The 22,081-nt window shown below is 25.0% G+C and overlaps 2 protein-coding genes across 4 annotated transcripts; one reads left to right on the forward strand and one right to left on the reverse strand.

Annotated features, from left to right (window-relative positions):
• Window positions 1-69: 69 nt before the first annotated feature.
• On the forward strand, window positions 70-18,148 carry LOC112596081 (rho GTPase-activating protein 26). Of its 3 annotated transcripts, XM_025341562.1 has the most exons (23): window positions 70-220; window positions 325-504; window positions 6,347-6,504; window positions 7,747-7,818; window positions 11,915-12,016; window positions 12,102-12,212; window positions 12,995-13,099; window positions 13,192-13,266; window positions 13,346-13,415; window positions 13,487-13,549; window positions 13,625-13,725; window positions 13,797-13,891; window positions 13,966-14,047; window positions 14,116-14,224; window positions 14,297-14,533; window positions 14,613-14,718; window positions 14,788-14,947; window positions 15,019-15,132; window positions 15,195-15,308; window positions 15,550-15,842; window positions 16,859-16,921; window positions 17,520-17,599; window positions 17,706-18,148. In XM_025341562.1, the coding sequence occupies exons 2-23, from the start codon at window positions 345-347 to the stop codon at window positions 17,795-17,797; spliced, it is 2,562 nt and encodes an 853-aa protein (XP_025197347.1). In that variant the 5' UTR covers window positions 70-220; window positions 325-344; the 3' UTR covers window positions 17,798-18,148. The 3 variants fall into 3 exon arrangements, with proteins under 3 accessions (XP_025197347.1, XP_025197349.1, XP_025197348.1); XM_025341563.1 differs by lacking the exon at window positions 16,859-16,921 and having other exon boundaries at window positions 71-220; XM_025341564.1 differs by lacking the exons at window positions 16,859-16,921; window positions 17,520-17,599.
• Window positions 18,149-18,322: 174 nt separating this feature from the next.
• On the reverse strand, window positions 18,323-22,008 carry LOC112596082 (eukaryotic translation initiation factor 3 subunit M-like). The gene is made up of 6 exons (XM_025341566.1): window positions 21,765-22,008; window positions 20,300-20,577; window positions 20,015-20,233; window positions 19,668-19,933; window positions 18,682-18,825; window positions 18,323-18,614 (listed from the first exon to the last, which is right to left on the reverse strand). Exons 1-6 carry the CDS (start codon window positions 21,807-21,809, stop codon window positions 18,418-18,420), a joined length of 1,149 nt encoding a protein of 382 aa, XP_025197351.1. The 5' UTR covers window positions 21,810-22,008; the 3' UTR covers window positions 18,323-18,417.
• Between the last annotated feature and the right edge of the window lie 73 nt (window positions 22,009-22,081).

Genomic DNA, 22,081 nt, shown 5'->3' on the forward strand with positions numbered 1-22,081 from the left:
CCGTTGATACCGATTGTACCAACACTAATATGCATTTTAGGTTAATAGGTTATCAGTCTCTCTTGTTTTTAATTCCTATTTGGACACGATAACGCCAAGAAGTTGTTTGCATTACCAGTTTCCTAAAAAGTTTTCATTTGTATTTGAAAAAAAAAATTAATATATTTCATATTCGAGTTCCTAATATTGTTAATTTTATTTTTATATTATTTTACAACTGGTAAGTTAGTAAATATAAACGATCATTTATGGTTATTATGTAGTTTGTTTATTGTCTATCTTAGTCATATTAACTTGATTTGTTAATTGTTTTATTTATTTCAGAATGATTTTTATCGATAAAAATGGTGATTGGATTACAGCCTTTAGAATTTTCTGACTGTATTACAGACAGCCCATATTTTCGTCAAAAACTCCATGATCATGAACGAGAATTGCAGAAAACTAATCAACAAATCAAACGTTTAATTAAGGAACTAAAAGATTTGTTAAATGCTGCTAAAAGTAAGTCAATAATTGATTAACTGAATAATTAGTATATTTATAAAACTAAACAAATTCATTAAATTATTTACAAAAAAACTTGTAATTTAAAACCAAATAGGTATGTATTTACTTACTATTTTGGTTACAGTAATCAAAAATAAATATTAATTTTGTTCTATAAGTAGGTTTAAATGGATGATGCTAGTTATATTTTTAAAATTAAATAAATGTTGATTAATGAGGATTTTTATTTGGTTTAATGATGAATTTGTATTTATGGTATAGTTATAAATTATAACTTATAATCATTTGTTATAGGTAGTAGAAATTAAAACAATTTAATATTATATTAATTTATTTGATAATATATTAAAACAGAGAAAAAATGAATGAATAACAACTAAATTATTATTGTTTAATTCATTACAATGTAATTAGACAAAAAGTACTACTAATTTATAATACATTTTAATGATTTTCTAAAACTCAAATTTAATCTGTTTTGAGGCCATGTGCTGCTTCTAGAGTTTTGAGTTTATAAATACTTAAATTGTTCACATTATATGAAACATATTTTTTGAGCCTACTATATGGTTATGTTATATTATCTGGAATATTGGTGCAATTGTTTTTGCATATCTTTAGTTTGAAGATTGGTTAATGGCTAATGTTCATTTGTTTTAGTATTATTTTTGTAGTCCCAGTTTATATAAACAATAATTATAACTTTCCTATTTAATGTATGAATGTATACCCATGTAGTCTATTTCATATTACCTAAAAGCCAAAGTGTACTATGTAACACAAAAAAAATAAAGTAGTATACATAATATAATTTTACACTTTGACATCAAGCATAATACTTACAATTCAATATAAATATTTTATTAAATATATTATAAAGCATTAAAATTTCACGTTTCGTGCAATTTATTAAAATTGAAATATAAAAATATTCAACAAAATTAGGTAATTTCCTTAAACATATTTTGTGTAATTTAGTGTTTCTGGAACACATTAAATTAAATCTAAGAAAACCAATATAATATATTACATGGAAATTACTGAATTTCATACTAAATAGTTGAATGTATGCAAAAGTATTTAACTTTTATGAATCATATTATTTTCTTGGATAATAATTTTCTTTTACTTATTTATATTTGTAATACATGATATTCATCAAGATTTAAATAGTGCCATATTAATATTGGTTTATAGTGTTTATACTCTCGTTAAGTGTTTTATTCATAGGATATATTGAATACTTTTTTTCTATATAAAATTATCAACATATATATTTCAGCGATAGACGATACCTTTATCTAATCATGGCATAAAATTGGCACTTTAAGTGAAAATTTTAATTAAATTTTATAAATTATTATTTGATTTTAAATTAATTTCATTTAATATTTATGTTTATATTATAATTCTGTATGATATTTTATATCAATTATAAATGTTTAAATACATAGTCATAAATATGTCATTTTAATAAAAGATTAAGATAACAATTTATGTGTTAAAACAATAAATTCAGTAAATGTGCATAAATTATATTAATCTTTAAGTAATATATTTTGTGTATTAAAAATTACATTTTCACTCTATATCTTAGAACAGTTATATTTTACTATCACTATAATGAATTATTTAAAAAACAGGGGTTGCCAAGTCTTGAAATGCATTATATTTGAAAAAATTAAGATCAATGTTTAAGAAATATAAAAAGAATTTTATTAAATTCCAGGCAGTTAATATTAATTCTTTTTAATTTACTTGATAGACATAATATATCTAAGTCCAACAAAACTTTTTATAAGAACTATAATATTATTACATAGAATTTTTTATTTTAAACACGACTTAAAATGTTAATTATTATTATTTATATTAATGTATTTTTATTTAAATTGTTTATTAAATTAACATGTTTGATACAAAAAAGCAATTAAAAAAATTCTTTAATTAATTAAAAAGATTTTTACTTTTTACAATTATAAAAAATATTAATATTTAATTTGTTAATTAAAAACTATTTGTAAAGTTTAGTTATCATTTTAAATTGTTTAAACATTTTTTGAAAAAAAAGAGATAATAATTAATATTTTACAGATTAAAGACTGAAATATAGGTGCATTAAAACTTATTGATAGCTTTTTGTTTAATTTTAAATTTATTTCTTTTAGATATTATATATTATTGTTTTAGATATTAACAAAAAAAATCCAAAATTTGACTTCAAATTAACAAATTTATCATTATTTCTAAACCTACAATTTTATGTAATCTAAATGTTATCTACTGCATGATATCTCCACTGAAGTTACACAACTATCAATATAAATTTCTATCTTTTTTACTTATTGTACTAAGAACATTTTACAGATTATTGAGTTGCTCAAATAAAAGTAAAAAAAATTAATTAATTTAAATGTCAAAACACATATAAAAATATATTGCGTATAACAACAATTGTTTTTGGTACCTATTATATATATATGTATCATTTTGATTATAAATTTATTATTATATGTTTAACTTTATATCCACATAATTTAAATGAATCTTTTTTTAAAGTATTACAGTATATACATGCTTTTACAAGTTTTATTGTTAAATATGTTAGAGCATATCGTTCTATACTTTTGGCACAAAATAAGTACCTACCTACATAGTTTTTAGTAGCAATGTGTATATTGTTATTTTGCCAAATAGGTACGCTAGTTACTTTTTTTTACCTATTGGCATGAAACCTCGCAATAACTGTGAAAAAGAATGCTATCAGCACGCACGTACCTAGCCTACTCATTTAAAATGCATAATCAAGTGTCTAGTGTCTCCACGATTCCGTATTCGTACAAATTGCATTATTGTCAATCTAAGTTCAATTCTTCTTATGTTAATTACGTTATGCATGTCACGGATTATTTACCGTATCGTTTAAAGATCGTTTTAGATATGTAACTAGTTGTAAAAGTAAGACTGTGTAAGAATCGCGCTGTTCGTTGCTCGAGTATATCTACCTATATTTTTTTAGAATATTTATTTTAGTTAAACAATATTGTCCATGCTTTAAGACGCTAGACGTTGTCATTTTAGTATTGTATAATATGAATTTTAACGATTCACTTTGAAATTAAATTTTTTTATTAGTTTAGTTTTGAAGAATTTAGTATTATTGCTAAATAATAAACAAGTTAAATTTAGAGTTAACCTAAATCATTGTATTATTTCATGGATTATTGTCTTAAATTTTTCTTTATTCATAAGAATCGCTTTGATTTATATAGTTACCGCGTTCAAACTTATTGCGTGTGCTTGATGGTAAAGTGTCCAAAGACAGATAATTGTCGTTCGTATAATTTAGACCGTGTTTTAGTCAGATTTTAAGCTATAGAGGTCGAATTAATTTTAGCATTGTATACTTTCAGATAATTCAACTTAACGATTATTGTTTATGTTAAGAATAATGTAGTACGTAATTTCGACTAAAAACATTTATGGTTTATTAGTCAGAAATAATCATATATATTGTAAAATCAACACTGAATTCATAATTTTACAAATTAAACAACGTGAATTAAAAAAAAATTAAAAAAATATGTTCAAAGCATGTGTTTGTAATACATTGGTAATATTGAAAATAAATTGTATAGATTATTGTTAAAATCCTATTTAAAATTTCTTTTTATTAATTACGATTATTGATAATTTTTTATACATTTTTTTTCTATGTTCATTAATTTTGGTATGTATACAAAGCCATCTCCTTAATGGGTATCACAAGTATGGCTTTAGGCCTTAGATACTTGGTTGACTAATCGCTGTTAACCATATTAATCATCTATAATAGTAATTTTTGTTATTTGTTTATAAATTATGAACTATTCCATTGTAAAAATTAGATATTGTGTATATTATCTATTTTACAATAAAGTCATTTTTATGTTTTGAGAATTCTGTACCGTTTTGTGAATAGTTGCTATTTTTAAATAAATAAATAATGTAATAATTTGTTTGAATAAGTTACTATAGAATATTATATATATATAGTATTTGTGTTCTATCTAGAAAACCTACATGGCCTATTAGTTCACGATTCCTGGTTGTTTCAAGAAGTGCCTATATACTAGTATGGCCTTATTGACTCCTAAGTTTTAAATATATTTGTATTTTACTTCCTATTTTATATGAACCATTTACATTAAGATTTAGGAAGTGTGTATATTGTATAAAGTTAAAAATATTCGTACATTTAATTTTTATTTTAATTCATGGATAAGTTATATTGTTATAGGTACCTACCTACCTATTTTTTTTTTTTTTTATAGTTATTATTTATATTCCTGTAAATAATAGGCATTAGGAAATAAATTATTAGAAAACTAGAATTCAAATTTATTTAATAAATCCCAATGAAAACTTAATTAGTATAATTTTCAAAATATTTTGACTTTTTTTGTAGCAATTACCTGACACGTTTACTCCAATTTTTTCCTTTAGCAATGAATTAATTTAAATTATGATTTTTAAAATTTTTATGTTTACTTAAAGTCCATAATTTTAAATTCTAATAGTTACTTTCAAATAAAAAACGTTGAAAATAAAGTTATTTTTTTTTTACGCTCTAAGTTTAAATTTTTATAAAACTTTTACATGAATGAAAAATACATAAAATATTTAACTTCAACTTATAACGTTTAACAATTTAATACAGGAGTCTTGGTAAATTTTTATTATTAGAAATTAAATAAAACAATTTAACGCAACACTACATAATTTCTTTTTCAGAGATAGAATTTAAATTTTTTACCTTAATATTAGTTATTCAAATTTTTTATAATACCGATTTATGCCATAATGATTTAGTTAATAGTATTTCAGAAATTCGACATGTACCTACACTATAGAGCAGAGTAAAATTCCCTGTTCTTTTCTTTAAATTTCGTATGCGTCCCACTGTCCCAGACGTATAAATTGTCACTACATAACTACATATTAAGTACTTCCGGTTCCATATAAGTGTTATAAAAATATTTAAAATATTATCATTCATAAGAAGACTTAAAGGTTAAAATTTTCATTGATTACATTTTAAGGTTACTCTTTTTTAAAATACCTGTAGATTAGAATAAAATAGAAGTAGACTAGAATTTTTATGTTGGGTATAACACTAGCTCCTGTAAATATATAAGAAGTTGGGGGTTAAAATATTATTAAAACTACCTACTTGCTTTTCATATAACTTCTTAATATTTGATTACACTTTATTCTTACGTTTTAAAAAATTACTTATTACAAAAAAATTGTGACTTATTGGTTTGATAATATTACGTAAAAACAATTAGAAGTGTGTAGTAACTGTCGTAAGTCGTAGCTCATAAATATATTTTTATACTTATATGGTTATAATACGAGAATTTTTTTCTTGTCGTTCAATAACATTAAAATAAATATGTATTATCTTATACAGGGTTCAATTCGATAATTCGACACATTCAAATGTGATTTCAATGTAAAATTGTTATGATTTACACCTTGTGTAATATACATAGTACCTACCTAAATATTATTATGAATAAACTATTGCGAGGTTCGTTTTTTTTTTTTAGTTATACGTCATATTTACACATACACTCATTATATCTAATATATATTAGATATATTAGTAACATAAATTGTATATAGATTATATGTGTTATATGTGTGTATATGATAATGATGATGACAGCTAAAATCATTTTTTATTAATGACTAGTTACTTAAAATATGTATGACTAAATGCATAAATATATTATATACCTATATGTATTACACAAATAATAATAGTCTTATTTTTACGAATTTATTAAAGATCTTTCTAGAGCCCAGCGCATGGTGTCCAGTTCATTGCAGCAATTCGATTTTGAATGCATCGGTACAACGCAGACAGATGACGAGCTGGTGATAACTCGATCGTTAGCCGAATTCGGTCGCCTCATCTCTTCCATTGAAGATGAAAGAGACAGAATGGTCAGTTTATAATTTAATACATAATATATATATTTATATGTGTGTGTGTGTATTTGTAATAAGTATATTATGCCTATCGACGAACGCGTTGATGTATTTTGTGTGTAGGTAAAATACCGTACCCGAGAAGACGTACTTATACGTTCAGATTTTTCTCTGCAGCTTGTATACTCGTGTGATCGGTAGGCCCAGTTTCTAACCTTGTGTGTCAGTGAAAGTGTGACGAGGAGCATGACAAATCGGCAGTCCGATAGAGTTTAACGCATACCTTGTACAATGTAACATTGCATTCTATCGGATTATTTTTGAAAAAAAAATTAAATTATATATATCACTAATACTATGTGTATTAAATATTAATGTTATTGTTTTTTCAGAAGTTGAATTTTAAAAGTTATATTCCTAACTGGTCCATATAAAACTACCTAGATTTTGTTTTCAACTTTCTTGACCTTAACAATTGAGTCATGTACCTAATTTCTTTAAGTTTTAATAAAATAGTATTTTTTTTAAAACGAAATAGAAAAATTTTATCGGTATATCTGCTTTACAACATTTTTCATTTAAAATATTTTTCATAGTTGATAACTTCTATAGTATATACCATTGAGTTTTCGAAAAAAAAAATGTATTCTAGTTATAAAATGTATGAATATAAAATATTATAAAGATTTATGTAATTAAAAAGTAATATATTTTAGCAGTTTATGACATAATTTTCCCTTGCTAAGATTACTCTTAACTATTTTGTATTATATTTTATTCAATTCTTTTATTATGCGTTTATTTAATTTCCAATATTTAAAATATGTAATTATATAGTTATTCTGTCCATCTATGTATAGATCTTATATACAACTTTTATAATATATAGATTATAGGTAATCAAAATACTTAATAATTGTTTCAAAAGGTTGAGATTTATTTGTTTATTATTATATTCTAAACTGAATAAAGTGTATAAAAGACCAACACCAGATTATACAAATACAATTATATTTCATTTTAATATGTTCTGGTTCAGTTAACCTTAGCTGAATTTATTCAAAAATATTATTAATAGGTAATTACTATAATAATATTTTGAATATTATCAACAATTATATATCTAAATTTTGTTAATTATTCCTAAATCCTAATGTTTATTTGCAGTTATTTCCTATTTAAGATTATGATTTTTTTAAATATTACGTGTGATAATTAATAACAAATAAAAACTTACTTTATTTTTTACTTTTACAGTTAGCCAGAGCCTACGACCAGTTCATAATTCCGTTGGAAAATTTCAGAAAAGAACACATTGGTGGCGTTAAGGTAAAACAAATATTAAATATTAAATACATCTTACAGTTTCTCGTTTAAGAAATACGTATACGTATATTAATAGTAAAAGAGTTCCTCAAATACAACGTTCCTAATTATATGCATTCTAAACAGGACCTAATGTTGTCAACATTTTAATAAGTTTCATAAAAATACTATGATCTATGATTATATATCATCAATCAAATATTTTTTTAAGCATAAAATACAATTCAATCAAAAACTTAAAAATGTTAAAATATTATATATTAATGACTATTTAATATATATATATATTATATAATGTTATCAATTTGGCTTATTTTTCATTTGTTTGTAACAGATTGCTGAATAAAGAATTATGTTAGAAAAAAATTATATATAAATGTATTTATATTGTTCGCTGAACTCTTCATAAATAATTTTAAATAAAAATTTTACTTTGTATACAACTAATCAAAGATAATTATATTTTTATGCTTAAACACATTTTTAATTAGATGATAATAATAATAATAATAATAATAATTTATATTTCATTACCATATAATAAAGTATACAATAAATAATATACAAATTAATTTTACTTGATACGATAAAAATCTCTCCAAAAATGAAGACTGTGCTTTGAGTAGATGAGTTTGTAACAAAGAAAAACTAAAGATATAGAGACATTTTTTTATAAATGATGTGTACTTCTTGAAATTAAATAGGTATATTTTTGTCATTATTTTAACTTAGATTTCTATTAAATGTAATACTGAAATGTTGGTAAAATGTAGGTTTGTGAACATTATGAAATTATCAGATAGACTATTAATTTTATCGTAACTTTCTAGATCTTACCTATAAAATTCGTACAATTCTTCATCATCATATACAAAAATAAAATTTATTTAATACGTTATTATGGATATTATATGGAATAGTGTTATGTAAAAGGTACGGCCGACAAGCATAGTTTGTACGCAAACTAATCCTATCCTTTATTAGTTTCTATTTTATAATACATTAGCTATTAGCGTGCATAAATTAGTCTAGTATTGAATTAAAAAGATAATAATATGTTATACATGTATCTATAGATACCTATCTTATCCTAAGGATTTTGTCGATCACACACGCCGCCATCACACTTGTAATATGTTGCCTACAATTATTAAATTATATACCTAAAAATCTAAACCTATATTGTATGCACGCAGAACATGAAATATTCGTTTTGTCAATATAGCTGCGGGTTGGTAATTAGGCAGGTCTAATAAAATATAACCAATGGTTAATTAAAATGCGTACATGAATATATTATATAACAATGAAATTGAGAAAACGATATTGAAATTTAAGATTATGATCTTTTATTATTCGATGTACAGGAATACATTATCAAGTGCGTGTAATAATACAACAATTATTATAATAATGATGTCCAACCGTCGTCGATTTACGAATTAAAATTGTACTTAAATGTGCGAGTCGTCGCGAACCCGTAATATTTGTGATAAATAACAATTGTAATTATTCAGTAATTCAGTCTTGAGGGAGGATGTAGGTACGTGTTGAAACAAATACTTTATGGACAAAAAAAAAAACACGGTCAATCAAACCTTAGAACAATAATAATATTGTAATATATTTTCGAAATAACTTTTATTATATGATGAAATAAATAGGTACAATCACAATTAAATAAATTTCGTTCAGTTGCGTGTATAAAAAGGTGGGAGACTGCCACATCATTTGATGAGCTTAGGTATATTTTAATAATATAAATTATAATATTGTAGCATTCAATAATTCATAACGTGATATGGTAAAAGACTCATACCTTTTTTTCCTGATATACGTATTACTAATTTGTGATCGTACCTATTAATTTCATCGTGTTGTATTAGTTAATAAATAATTTAACATTGCGTATAATATGGTTACAAGATGACTGAAGCGAATAATAAAGATTTATATAGTAAAAATATAATAAAATAATTTGAGTCATTCACTTATGAAATGGGTTTAGTCCAAAAAAATCAAACTGTTGGGAAAATGAAAAAAACTGTTTTGATCTTAGCATTATTTATAAATAAAACCAAATATTTGAATCGCCATAATAAATTAATTCTTATGCGAATTTGATTTCTTTCAATAGTAAGCAATCCGTCTCCAGCCATAGAACATATTTATTAAACAAAGTTATTTGTAAAAAAAATGTGACTTAACACCTTTCATAAATATACGATTCATTTTGTCTAAGAGTTTTTATTTCTTTTCTCAACTCTAACCCCGATTTTCTACTAATTTAGCATAAGCACCATTTTATAGGCTATATTTTACCAGTGAACTTTTTAATTCATAATTGTCTAAAACTTGTAATTATTAAACTATTGTCATAGTCAAGTTGGTTCCTGGCCATTTAATCTCTACTAAAAATCATTTAATTTAAATCATGTATCTTACGTGTCTTAAGACTACATCAGTATCGAGTATAATTTTTATTAAATACATTATTTTACTAAGAACTTCTAATATTTCTTCCATACAATATCTTTTATTTGGATTTTTATAGTTTTCTGCAAAACACACCCCACATTTTATTTTTATCTTTATAAATCTATTTTTATCTTTATTTCTACTACCTACTTTTTTAGTATATCTGATCTATTACACATAATTTAACTAAATATAAAGGTTGATGAACACTCTAATAACCGAATGTGGAATGTTTCTGTTATAAAAAGTATCTAATGATAGTAGATTAATTGACATGCTTTTGTAATTATTTCTTATACACTTAATCAGATAGGCTTTACAAGTTTTCACTATATTTTCGTGTGATTTGTTTGCAAACAGATAACAGGGTGGATCGATAGTTATGGACACATTTATACTTTAAATTTAAAGAATTTCTCTAAATTCCAAAAAAACAATGTACTAATTGTGGGCCATTGTTGGAATTATTTGATTACCTACCAAAATTCTTTAATTTTGTCAGCTACAAGAATTAAACAACTGCCCTAAACATTTCATATACTACGGGGCACTTAAATTAAATATCAGTCAAAATAAAAAACATTTTTTTTTCTTCAAAATATACAGAATATAATAAATTATAAAAAATTTGGCTAAATAAATCATAGTTAACAGTTTTACCAGAAACTATTACAATATACTCAAAAAGGACCAAATAGAGGCAAATAAGTCTTCATTACCTTTTTTAGATGTATAATATGTATCCCGGCTCGCATAAGGAAAGTACGTGCTTTGCTTATTTTTTCCTTGTTGACATTATATTGTTTCACCGCACGTCATAGTCATTGGCATTCCGATTCCTACTGCCGTTAATCGCTGATGACATGATTGATACATAATAATAAACACGTTTGGATTTGGCTGATAACGAAGTTTTGGGGATTGGGGTCAGTGGTGCTAAATTCTATGTTTTGGTTTGGGAATAGTTTTTTTTTTTTAAATATAGTTCGTGGCTGGGATTTGATCTAACTACTATGGCTTAAAATTCATCCCATAAATAGTAATACTTATTAAACACCGATATATGGGCACTTTGTATGAGTGAATTAAGTTACGTGTAATAAATTACTATTCATAATAATATTAATGTTTCCTTTAAAAGTTTAATAAATAAGACTTTTACGAATTGCTTTTCTATATGAAGCAAAAATGTAGATTTGTGGCTACATAGATGAAGGGTTTAAGAGTCTTTATATTTTCATTTATAAGTTTAGCGCCACTGGTTGGGCTTATAATTTAATATATTAATAAACTTAACTAAATTGTTACCTAACCTAATTTTTTTGATAAGTAAAATAATTAATATTTTTGTTAAAAATGTAAAATTATTTTGTTCATAATTCGTATAGTATTATTATTTTAGCTACTAAATATATTTAAAAAGACTTTTTAGTTGATTAGTTCATCAACACTTACAAAAATTTAAAATTTAAATAATAATGCAGCTTTAGAATCTTAAGAAATAACATATTTTTGAAATTTCTTTAAATTTAATTTTTATGTTTTAATTTTATTATGTTTATAAAAAAACTCAGAATATAAATTAACATAGATTATTATTATAGTATATATTGTATTCTAGGAAGGGAAGAAGAAATTTGAAAAACAAACTGCTAAATTTTGTCAGAGCCAAGAACGTTATTTAAATCTGTCAACTAAAAAACAAGATTCAGTACTTCAAGAGGTTTGTCTTTAATATTACTTTATGTTGATAAAGATTTATTTTAATCTGTTTTTTACTAATATAATGTATAATTTTATACTTTTAGGCTGATGCAACATTGGAAATGGAACAACGGCATTTTTGTCAAGCTAGTCTTGAATATGTGTTTTTACTACAAGAAGTTCAAGAAAGAAAGAAATTTGAGTTTGTTGAAACTGTAAGTCTTTTAATTTTTAGTATTTAGAGTTTGATATAACTAATTCAATTAAACTAACTAGTTTGAAAAAAAAAAATAAAAAAATATTATTAATGATTAGGGGATTATATATCATATAATATTAATAAATGTTTATTGTTTAAAATAATTACAATATTATTTAGTTCTGAAATGAAAAAATGTAATGTACAGTAGGTATTATTTTATTCCAAATGCCAAGTTTAAGCTCTTTATTGATAATTATTATAATACACTGATTTTAAAAAAGTATTAGGCTTGAACTTATTTAACACAATTTTTATTTGTGTGTTTAATATTTTTTATATGTAATAATTAATAGTCATTAAAATATTTATATTGTTTAGTTACATTTTAAGTTATACTTGTTATAATATGAATAGTATTAATTTGATGATATAAATTGTCAATAATTTTACACATCTAAAAACCTTTAAGGACCGATAATATATAATATTTACATAAATAATTTAAGTAATAGATATCTCTTTATTCACTATACTTTTAACACAATAAAAAAATTAATTTAATAATAAAATTTGAAACCCGTCTACAAAAAATAAAATAAAATATTTTAAATTATACCATTGTCTACGATTAAAGATGTTTAATACTTTATCTGCTTATGAATTCATAATGATACATTTTTCAATTATATAAAATAAACTGTATCTGTATAGTTACATACACAACAGAAGAGTAGTTATGATTTTTAAAAATGTAATTTTTGTATAGATACAAGTGATAAACATTTTTGATTTTAGATGTTAGGTTTCATGTTCAGTTGGTTGACTTTTTACCATCAAGGACATGAAGTTAATGAAGACTTCAAACCTTATATGCGAGAATTACAATTTAGAATACAAAAAGTAAGTATTTAATAGTATTAAGAATGTTGTCTGAGAACTTAATCATAATAAATTAACATTTTTGCTTGTGTGTATGTTAATGCTAATATTAAACTAGAGACAATTTTAACGAGACTCGTGACAAAACTGAATCTTTAATGAGAAAAATGCTGGAAATGAGACAGTCGGTAGGATATTGCGTAGTTAATTACACTATTATTTGCTTGTTTTGGCATTAATATTAGCTTATTATTTTTCCCTTTATAGAAATCTTTGGAAACTAATATCAATAATCAGAAAGTTACAAGAGAAGGATATCTATTTCTTCTAGAAAGAAGTATAATAATTTAGTTAACTTAAAAATACTATTATTTATAATATATATTATTATTAATTATTTTTTTTTAGAGCTTCCGGGATTTAAAAATACTGGTCAAGCTACCAAGTGGTTACAAAATAAATCATTAGGAGGTATACAAGGTTTTTTAATTGGAGCTTTTTTATTGAGCCTAGTTTTTATGGTAATCATTTTCTTCGTGATTTCAGATGCACTTAGTACAACCACATGGACTAAACACTATTGTATATATCGAAGAGAAACTAAGGAATTTGAAATGATTACTTTTAATCAAATGATTGGAAAATTTGTAAGCTTTTGATTTTTTTATTGTGTTATAACTTTACTTAGAAAAATATTTTATTATTCAATTATTTCTAGAATACTTCCGAAAAAATGATAATTTCATCATGTATTCGTCGAATGTCTGATTCTATTGACAAACGTTTTTGTTTTGATCTCACTAGTGATGATAGGTATGATTACTGATTTATTATTGTAAAAATGCTACTTTATGTGTTAATTAATTTATTTTTATTTTGTTTCTAAGGCCTGGAGTAATTTATACTTTTCAAGCATTATCCGAAGAAGATCGTAAACTTTGGATGGATGTTATGGATGGCAAAGAACCTGTAACTGAATAAATTAAAATTTTGCGTGTTCCATTTTTAATACTAATCTATTTTTTTTTGTTTATTAGGAATATGGTGTACCCTCTGTACCAACATTAAATAATGATAATAATATATTTTTGGATGACGCTGGTTTTAACTTTGTGACTAAGTGTATTCAAACGGTTGAATCGCGAGGTATTTATTGATACAATTATTGATTTATTAAAAAAAGTTTCATATGTTCAATATTTTATTACTATTAAACAGGTTTAGATGAACAAGGGTTGTATCGAGTTGGAGGCGTAAGTTCTAAAATAACTAAACTCTTGGCGATGGGTTTGGATCGTCGAAAAACAACTAATGGGCTAAACTCGTTAAGTTTTCTTGATGACTGTATTGAATGGGAGACTAAAACGATTACTAGTGCTTTGAAGTTATATTTAAGAAACTTGCCTGAACCGTTAATGACATTTAAATATCATAATGCTTTTATATCAGCTGCTAGTAAGATCTGATTCATTATTGAAATTATGGTTATTTTTATTATTTCTAATCTTGTCTGTCTTATTTATATTTATTTTAGAACAAGAAATAAGATTGAGGCGTATAAATGATGTACATATTCTTCTACATAAAATTCCTAAACAAAATTTCAATATGTTGGAACTGTTAGTCAAACACTTATGCAAGTATGTGTTGACTTACCTACTAGTGAGTTTGTATACTAAACTGATTGACTTTTAAATTTTGTGTTGTAGTGTTGTGACTCATAGTGAGCAGAATCTCATGACAGTTAGCAATATAGCTGTATGTTTCGGGCCAACACTTATGAGACCTGAACGTGAAACAGTTGCAGCTATAATGGATATTAAATTTTGTAATGTAGTGGTTGAAATATTAATTGAGAACTATACAAAAGTAATGTTTATGATAATATTAAATTATTTTAATTATTTTACACATTTTACTAAATAAACAATTTCATGCAGGTTTTCAAAACTGAACCTGACCTAGAAGTAGAATATGAACCCACTCCTGGACCGCAACAGCCTGCCTCATCACAAAAAATGAAATATTCGCCTGTTACCCCAGCAGTTACTCATGTATGCCAATAAAATTATGTTTAATTTCCTATTATTAAGTTTATAATCTTTGATTTGTTTAGGCAATCATAAAATCATATTATGATGGACCAATGCTAAGTACTAGTTTGCATAATGTAGGTGCAATACCTCCTACTATCCCGTCACATTCAATACCCATAGCAAATTCAAACAGGGTAAATTTGAATTATTTTTATTAAATAGAATATATATATATATATTTTTTTTTTTAATAATATTTTCAGTAACACAATACTACAAAAGTATAAATTATAATATTAATCTATGTAAATCATTTAAACATAATAAATTGACTATAGAATAGTTTGATTAATCAAGATCAAGCTTATATATGTATAAATTGATTGTGTAGCAATTTTAAATCACCTAAATGCATAGATTTTTATTTTATTTTAGTTGAGTCTCACATCGTCTGCTTCAAGTGCACTATCAGAATCGAATCTCCATAATCTGGGTACATACAGTAAACCCTCGACGCATTCAGCAAGTCCTAATAAAAGTTATTATTACTCTGTGGACTCCTCGCATAATGCCACCAACACTAGTTCTAGTAGTTCAAATGAATCTGTTTGTTCGGTATTTTCGTTAGAAAATCCACAAATGCAACCATCTAGGGCACCACAGAAAACCAAGAGAAGTATTAAAATGGGTGTACATTATGCAACAAGTTACAGGCCTCAAGATACTGTGTAGGTTTTCTTTTAGGGGAACAACAGCTTAGATGCATGTATTTTGATCACAAAATAATATTATAGAGTTATTGGGTAAACTAACCACAATAATGCCTACATTTTTCTAATAATAAAAACATTTGTCTATTCACTTTTTTTTTTTTCATTTTATCAATAGTTACAGTTAATTGATAAAATAAAAAAAAAAATGACAAAACATAATACAAAAAAAAAACTTTTTTTTATTTAAATTTAATATTTAATTTAGACTAAACTAATTTCATCATTTCACCTGTTATAACATGATTGAGACAGTTGTAAAAATAAGGGTTCAATTCTAATATTCAGTTTTTTTTACGATACAGAGATACTTTAAATAATTAAATATGCCTATTATATTTCTGACTAAGTTCCCATCTGTAATTTGTAAGATTCTTTTTTACATTTTTTTGGTATAGTAACATCATCGTTTTCCATAATTAATGCATAATAATGTAAAATTATAATTTATTAAGAAAATATTATATCTGCATATTATGTTATGTTCTTATTTATGCATAAACTTAAATTTGATGTTAAGACAAATCCGTAATAGGTACTGTTATAGTTTTAGTATTAAGAGTATTACGACTATTACAAAATTTAAAGTCAAGAATATTATTTGTTAGCATGATGGAACAACATAAACATGTATAACAACCTCTTAGTAACTTAATCCAAAAATATATATTCATGATCCTATGTCTTTCCCAACAAGGGAAATTCTTTTTAACACATTCCTCGTTGTTTCTTACATTTCTAATATTAATACTTATTAGTTATTCAGTAACTGAAAATGAGCTAATATCAGGCTTAAAAACAATTTTTTGTTTTAAAAAATTAGTATTAAGTGTATTTTTAAAATAACGGAGAAGGCTCTTCTTTTTATAAATGTCTCAATATTATATTATGTATGCATCAATAACATTGTATTTAAGCACTAACACTTTATTTTAAATCACTAATATATTTTTATTTTTTGGTGTTGGAATAAGTGGTTCATATCTGGCGTCATTAGTCGGTTGTCGCATTAGTCCTCCGTCACACTTAACATTAAGGTTAACACTATGTTTAATTTGTTTTTTTTTTCAAAAATTAACATCTTTGGTGGCTGTAAATTATACTTAAATATTTAGCATTGCTTTGCAAGGGATTAAGGAAACTATTGTGTTTTATCATTTGTCATATATATCAAATTATTTCAATTACATAGTAAACTTTAACTTGGCAATATTTTTGTCGATGTATTGTTATTTCCCTCAGTCAAATCAATATTAAATAATACGAAAATGGATATTATCATTTACTCCCTCCACTTCATCATTGACAAACTTCAGACATGCTATCATTGTGTTTTTAATATTATAACAAAATCATTTGTTAATTTACAAATTAACCTACTAACATTATATTTTAATTGGAATTACACACTTAATTGCATAAGTATGCTTTGAAAATATAAACATAAAATGGTTTCAATATATCTAAAAGTTTGACAAATGTTAACAATAGCTTTTTCCACTTATTTATGCTTTTTTTTTTTAAATCCTTGTACAAAGCTTACTAATGTGCAACAATTTTTATACCACCAAAGTATCTACTTATTTGTATTTCTAATTTTTACACTGCAAAATTGTGCTCGTTTTATGTTTGTAGAAGAGTTCGTACTTTGTATGCATGTCTCGGAGAAAATGATGGCGAACTGTCATTTGAGCCAAACCAAATAATTACAAACGGTATTTCTAATTGTTTTTGTTTAAACATTGTTATCTATTGAATGATTTCAGTAAATTGTGTTTTTTATTATATTATATATGATTAAGAATCTCTTTTTGTTCACAGTGCGATCTTCGTGTGAACCTGGCTGGTTGGAGGGCACGCTGAATGGCAAGACCGGTTTGGTACCAGAAAACTATGTTGAACTATTACCATGATAGTTTTAATCAGATAAAAACTTATTCCTACTTACTAGGACAAGTTAATTTTGTTTTTAATTTATATTTGTTATTGCTTTTTGTTATGTAATTGGGCCTAAAGATCATTTGTTAATGCGCACATATATAAAAAAAAAGCAGAGTTACCAAAGAACATACATGCATACTAGCTTTCATAACTAGTATGCTAACTTCAATACATTCACATCACTGAAGTTTATGTGATCTCAATATTATCATGAATTTAATTTGAGTACAAATTTTTCTTTAAATTTTCAGATAAATTTAGTATCATTTGATCCCCCCTAAATGTTTGGCCCATTATTTTATAAATACTTTTTTTTATTATTATTATTATTATTATTATTAGATAATCTTTTCAAATATTTAATTATCTAAGTTTAAAATTTTATTTTTGTGATAAAATTATATCACTTCATATCATTGGTGTATAACTCATAATGGACATTTTTATCACTATAATTATATTGCTATGTGTATTATATTGTGACTGAAACACAAATATTTTTAATGGTTTTTACTAAGTAAACTTTCTTTATTCCAAAAATGTTTTAATAAATATGTCGATTTAATTGACATTAGCTTACACATATATATTTTTAAATTGATGTTTGAGAATTTGACACGACAGTTTTCATTCCTTCTTCGATAACACTAAGACATGATCGCCAACTGAAGAACGAGTTTCTCAACATTTGCCAGCGTTGTTTGCTGAATGTCCTGTACATTGTGCTTGAAATGTTCACTTTTTTTGCTGCTTGGTCCATACGGCCACGTACAAATTTTGTACCAAAAACTACAAAATAAAGTAAAAAACACCTAAAATATAAGTTTATAATGAAATTGAATTTAGATTATATTACGTTCGAGTAAAAATGGTTCCACTTGTTCAGCGCTTATTTGCACTTGTTGTTGTATCGTTTCAAATGTTATGATGCTTGAGTCCTCAGCCAAACTCATGACTGTCAGTAGTTTCATCTTGTGTATATTTGCTTGATGATCTAATGCTGAAAAACAAATGATACACCATATTATGTATTTAAACCTAAAACCCTAAAGATATATGTTTGTGATGGACAAACCTTTTAAATATTGAAAAAACATTATTAAATAACAAATATATATTACACTTTTGTAGTAAATATGTGTATAAAGCATAATTGGTAAAATAATATAATTTGTACAGAAAAATAAAATCTTATCAATGGATTATTACATGGTATATTATTATTTTACTATTAATAAAAAAATTATTGTTCCCCGCTAATTAACATAGTATTTGGACAATCTGCCACTGTAATAATTTATCAACATAGATAATTAGTCTACAATATTTTCTATACGATATAAAATTTAAAAATAATTATTAAGAGTTTCAAAATTAAATAGTAAATATAAAACATTTTTGAAGCATGAATAAATTTAATATTTAAAAACTGATGATTTGTACCTACTTATAGTCATATATTTCCCAGAACAATAAAATACATATTTATTTAGAAAGATATGATATGAATTGAGAAAATTAAGTATGGAATGTAGTTGGTATATGATTTACATTTAAGAAATCATAGATCATGATATATTATTTGAAAATAATTTACTAAATAAAGCTAGCAAAATTTTTTTTATCTTATTTAGAAATACGCTGCTATATAGTAATAACATGGAATAATTAAAATTAATAGTGATAACTGATGATCATCTAATTTTAAGTTTTTAATTTATATACTAAAATGCAAGAGCATATCTGGGGAGGATTAAAGAATTGAAACCCTTCCTAATAACATACATTTAGAAATTTCACAGTTTCTAAAGTAAGATAATATTAAATATAATAATGTAGTACCTAAAGATTTGATTAAATCTTTGTGACCTTTGTAGAAATCTAAATAGTTGGTAAGATTTCCGGAGACAAATATAACCAAGAGTTCATGCAAAGGTGAATTTTGTAGAGATATAACAGGCGTCAAACTCAATAATGGTTCAAACAAGAACGTCTTAGGGTCCGCAATAGCAGAAATAATACATCTCTTCGCATCATCTTTAGCCTGTTTACCATCATCAGCTGTGTAATTGCGGAGAAGTTCAATCATAACTTCTGCAGCCAATTCACTAAAAAAAAGAAGTAAATATTAATTTGATTTTAAAATTAATGAAAAATATTTAAACAAATATCTAATAGGGAAATTTAACCTGTGTCCATTTTCAATAAGTGCACTGTGCAACTGTCTTAGGAGAGACTGCTTTTGTTTTTTGGAATGACTGATCGAAAGGAGCGATTTGTTTAAACTATCTATCCCAGTGTACACCAATAAAAGCTGCTTGTTTCGTTTAGCTACATCAATTATGTCAGAATACAACTGAAAACGAGCTGGTAATTTTGGATCAACTGTACCGTGCAATAGCCATAAACTGAAACAAAATATATAAAATAAATTAAAGAAGATCTATTTAAATTGATTACGTAATTTCACTTACGTCTTAAGTATGGTGTTGCTAAAACGTTCTTCTTCATGCTTAGAAAGTTTCTGACTAAATGCAGTAACAAGATTGCTTTCTACATCTACAGCACCAATTCCAATAATTACTGAGACAATAGAACATAAAAAGCTTTCAATATCAGCATCTGATAAGTCTGTTTTTAAACAAGCATCACATTTAGATATGATTTCTTTCATATCTTCTTCAATGTTATCTGTTGCCTTCTCTTGTAAAGTAGCGCCAATGCTGCGCAGATATGACCTTAATTCTAAAGCCTGTGAACAAAATAGTATATTATTTAATGATTATCAATATTTTTATTTTAACTGATATTAATTAATGCAAAATCAAAATTAATATCAGTATGCTTATATAATATAGTCTTAATCAGAAACAAATAGAAATATAAAATCTCATAAACTACATAAAGATAAACAATTTTTTTGTATATGTACACTTAACACAATTTGTATTTAAGGATACGATACAAATATGAGCCGAGTGAAAATATTCATTGTACAATGTACAAAATATGACAACAGATGTTATAAAATAGTTCAGCAAGTCACAATTTTACATTCATAGGTCATTAGAGGATTACCAAGAATTTTATTAACTGATATGCTTTGGACCAAGGGGTTAGAGTGAGAGCCTCTCTTAAAGATGGACCTCTTATAAAAATAGTTTGGCTTTTAAAAGTATAAAACTAACAAATATTATTACTTAAAGTTAATTTCTGATCAACAATTGAATTTCTTTTTTTAGTTTAATAAGGTAGTTGTTAATTTAGATTATTATACTATACTAACCTACATGTATGTATATATTTATCAGGCAACTTATAAAAATATAAGTCACTGCAATATTTGATACTTGCAGTTCCTTAAATTTATGGATAGATATTAATTCTTGGATCTAGCTTAAAAACAACTGCATAAAGATGATATATTAAAATTAAGAATTGATTGTTGCTAAGGCTAACCATTGATAACATTAAAAAAACATTTTAAATTTTCCAAAATTTGTTTAAATAAATCATGCTTTTTTTGGGAATATCTCACAACGAATGGAGAAGTGCTGGTACTTTATAAAAATGGTGATAAGAACTATAAGAAAATGTCTATCCATAAAAAAATCAAACATTGAAAGTAATATACATAAAATATTACAGTGAATATGGTATTGTGCTGATTTATTAAAGCAATAATTATACTTTTAAATAAATTTTGACTGTTGTAGGTAGTTTCTATTCGGTCAGTCATGTATTTATTAAACCCAAACTAAAAATTTTAAAGAAATTTGACTCCAATTGCGGGTAAGCAATATTTGAATCTGAGAGTTCCAAACCTAACTGTAGAAAGATTGGCCAGTGTGTATGTGGAAGTAGTTTTATTCGTTTTCAATTTTTTTTTTTCAATACTGTAGAAGCAGATCTAAAATTATCGGTTGTCGTTTCGCTTACCTGTTCTTCGCGCGTCAGCTCGATAAACGTCGGAGGACCTGCCATCGTGTGTAGGGCTGTAACAGTTAACACGGTTTTATTAAATACTTTGAGTGGTCGTTGTGGCAAGTACACGGACGACGGATAGTCGGACAGTGGACCGTGTACGACGTCGGTGGTGGTACGATATGTTGTGTGTTGTATTTTGATCACAAAACGAAACCGTTTCCTAACCTCAACTAGGCGGTGACGGTCGAAACTCGATAGGAAATCTGATAGAGGAGTTGGACACTATAATAATAATTGACAACGATTATTGTTATCAAAATGGGTTGGCG

This window comes from Melanaphis sacchari, unplaced genomic scaffold (assembly GCF_002803265.2).
Source record: "Melanaphis sacchari strain LSU unplaced genomic scaffold, SCAv2.0 Contig2_pilon_pilon, whole genome shotgun sequence".
NCBI classification, from domain to species: Eukaryota; Metazoa; Arthropoda; class Insecta; order Hemiptera; family Aphididae; genus Melanaphis; species Melanaphis sacchari.

Coding starts and splice junctions, on each gene's coding strand:
- LOC112596081 (XM_025341562.1), top strand. CDS start 345: ATGGTGATTGGATTACAGCCTTTAGAATTTTCTGACTGTATTACAGAC. Junction 505..6,346: donor TTTGTTAAATGCTGCTAAAA/GTAAGTCAATAA, acceptor AATTTATTAAAG/ATCTTTCTAGAGCCCAGCGC. Junction 14,534..14,612: donor TGCTTTTATATCAGCTGCTA/GTAAGATCTGAT, acceptor TATTTATTTTAG/AACAAGAAATAAGATTGAGG.
- LOC112596082 (XM_025341566.1), bottom strand. CDS start 21,809: ATGGCAGGTCCTCCGACGTTTATCGAGCTGACGCGCGAAGAACAG. Junction 20,578..21,764: donor AGCTGACGCGCGAAGAACAG/GTAAGCGAAACG, acceptor TTTTGTTCACAG/GCTTTAGAATTAAGGTCATA. Junction 18,615..18,681: donor GGAACCATTTTTACTCGAAC/GTAATATAATCT, acceptor TTTATTTTGTAG/TTTTTGGTACAAAATTTGTA.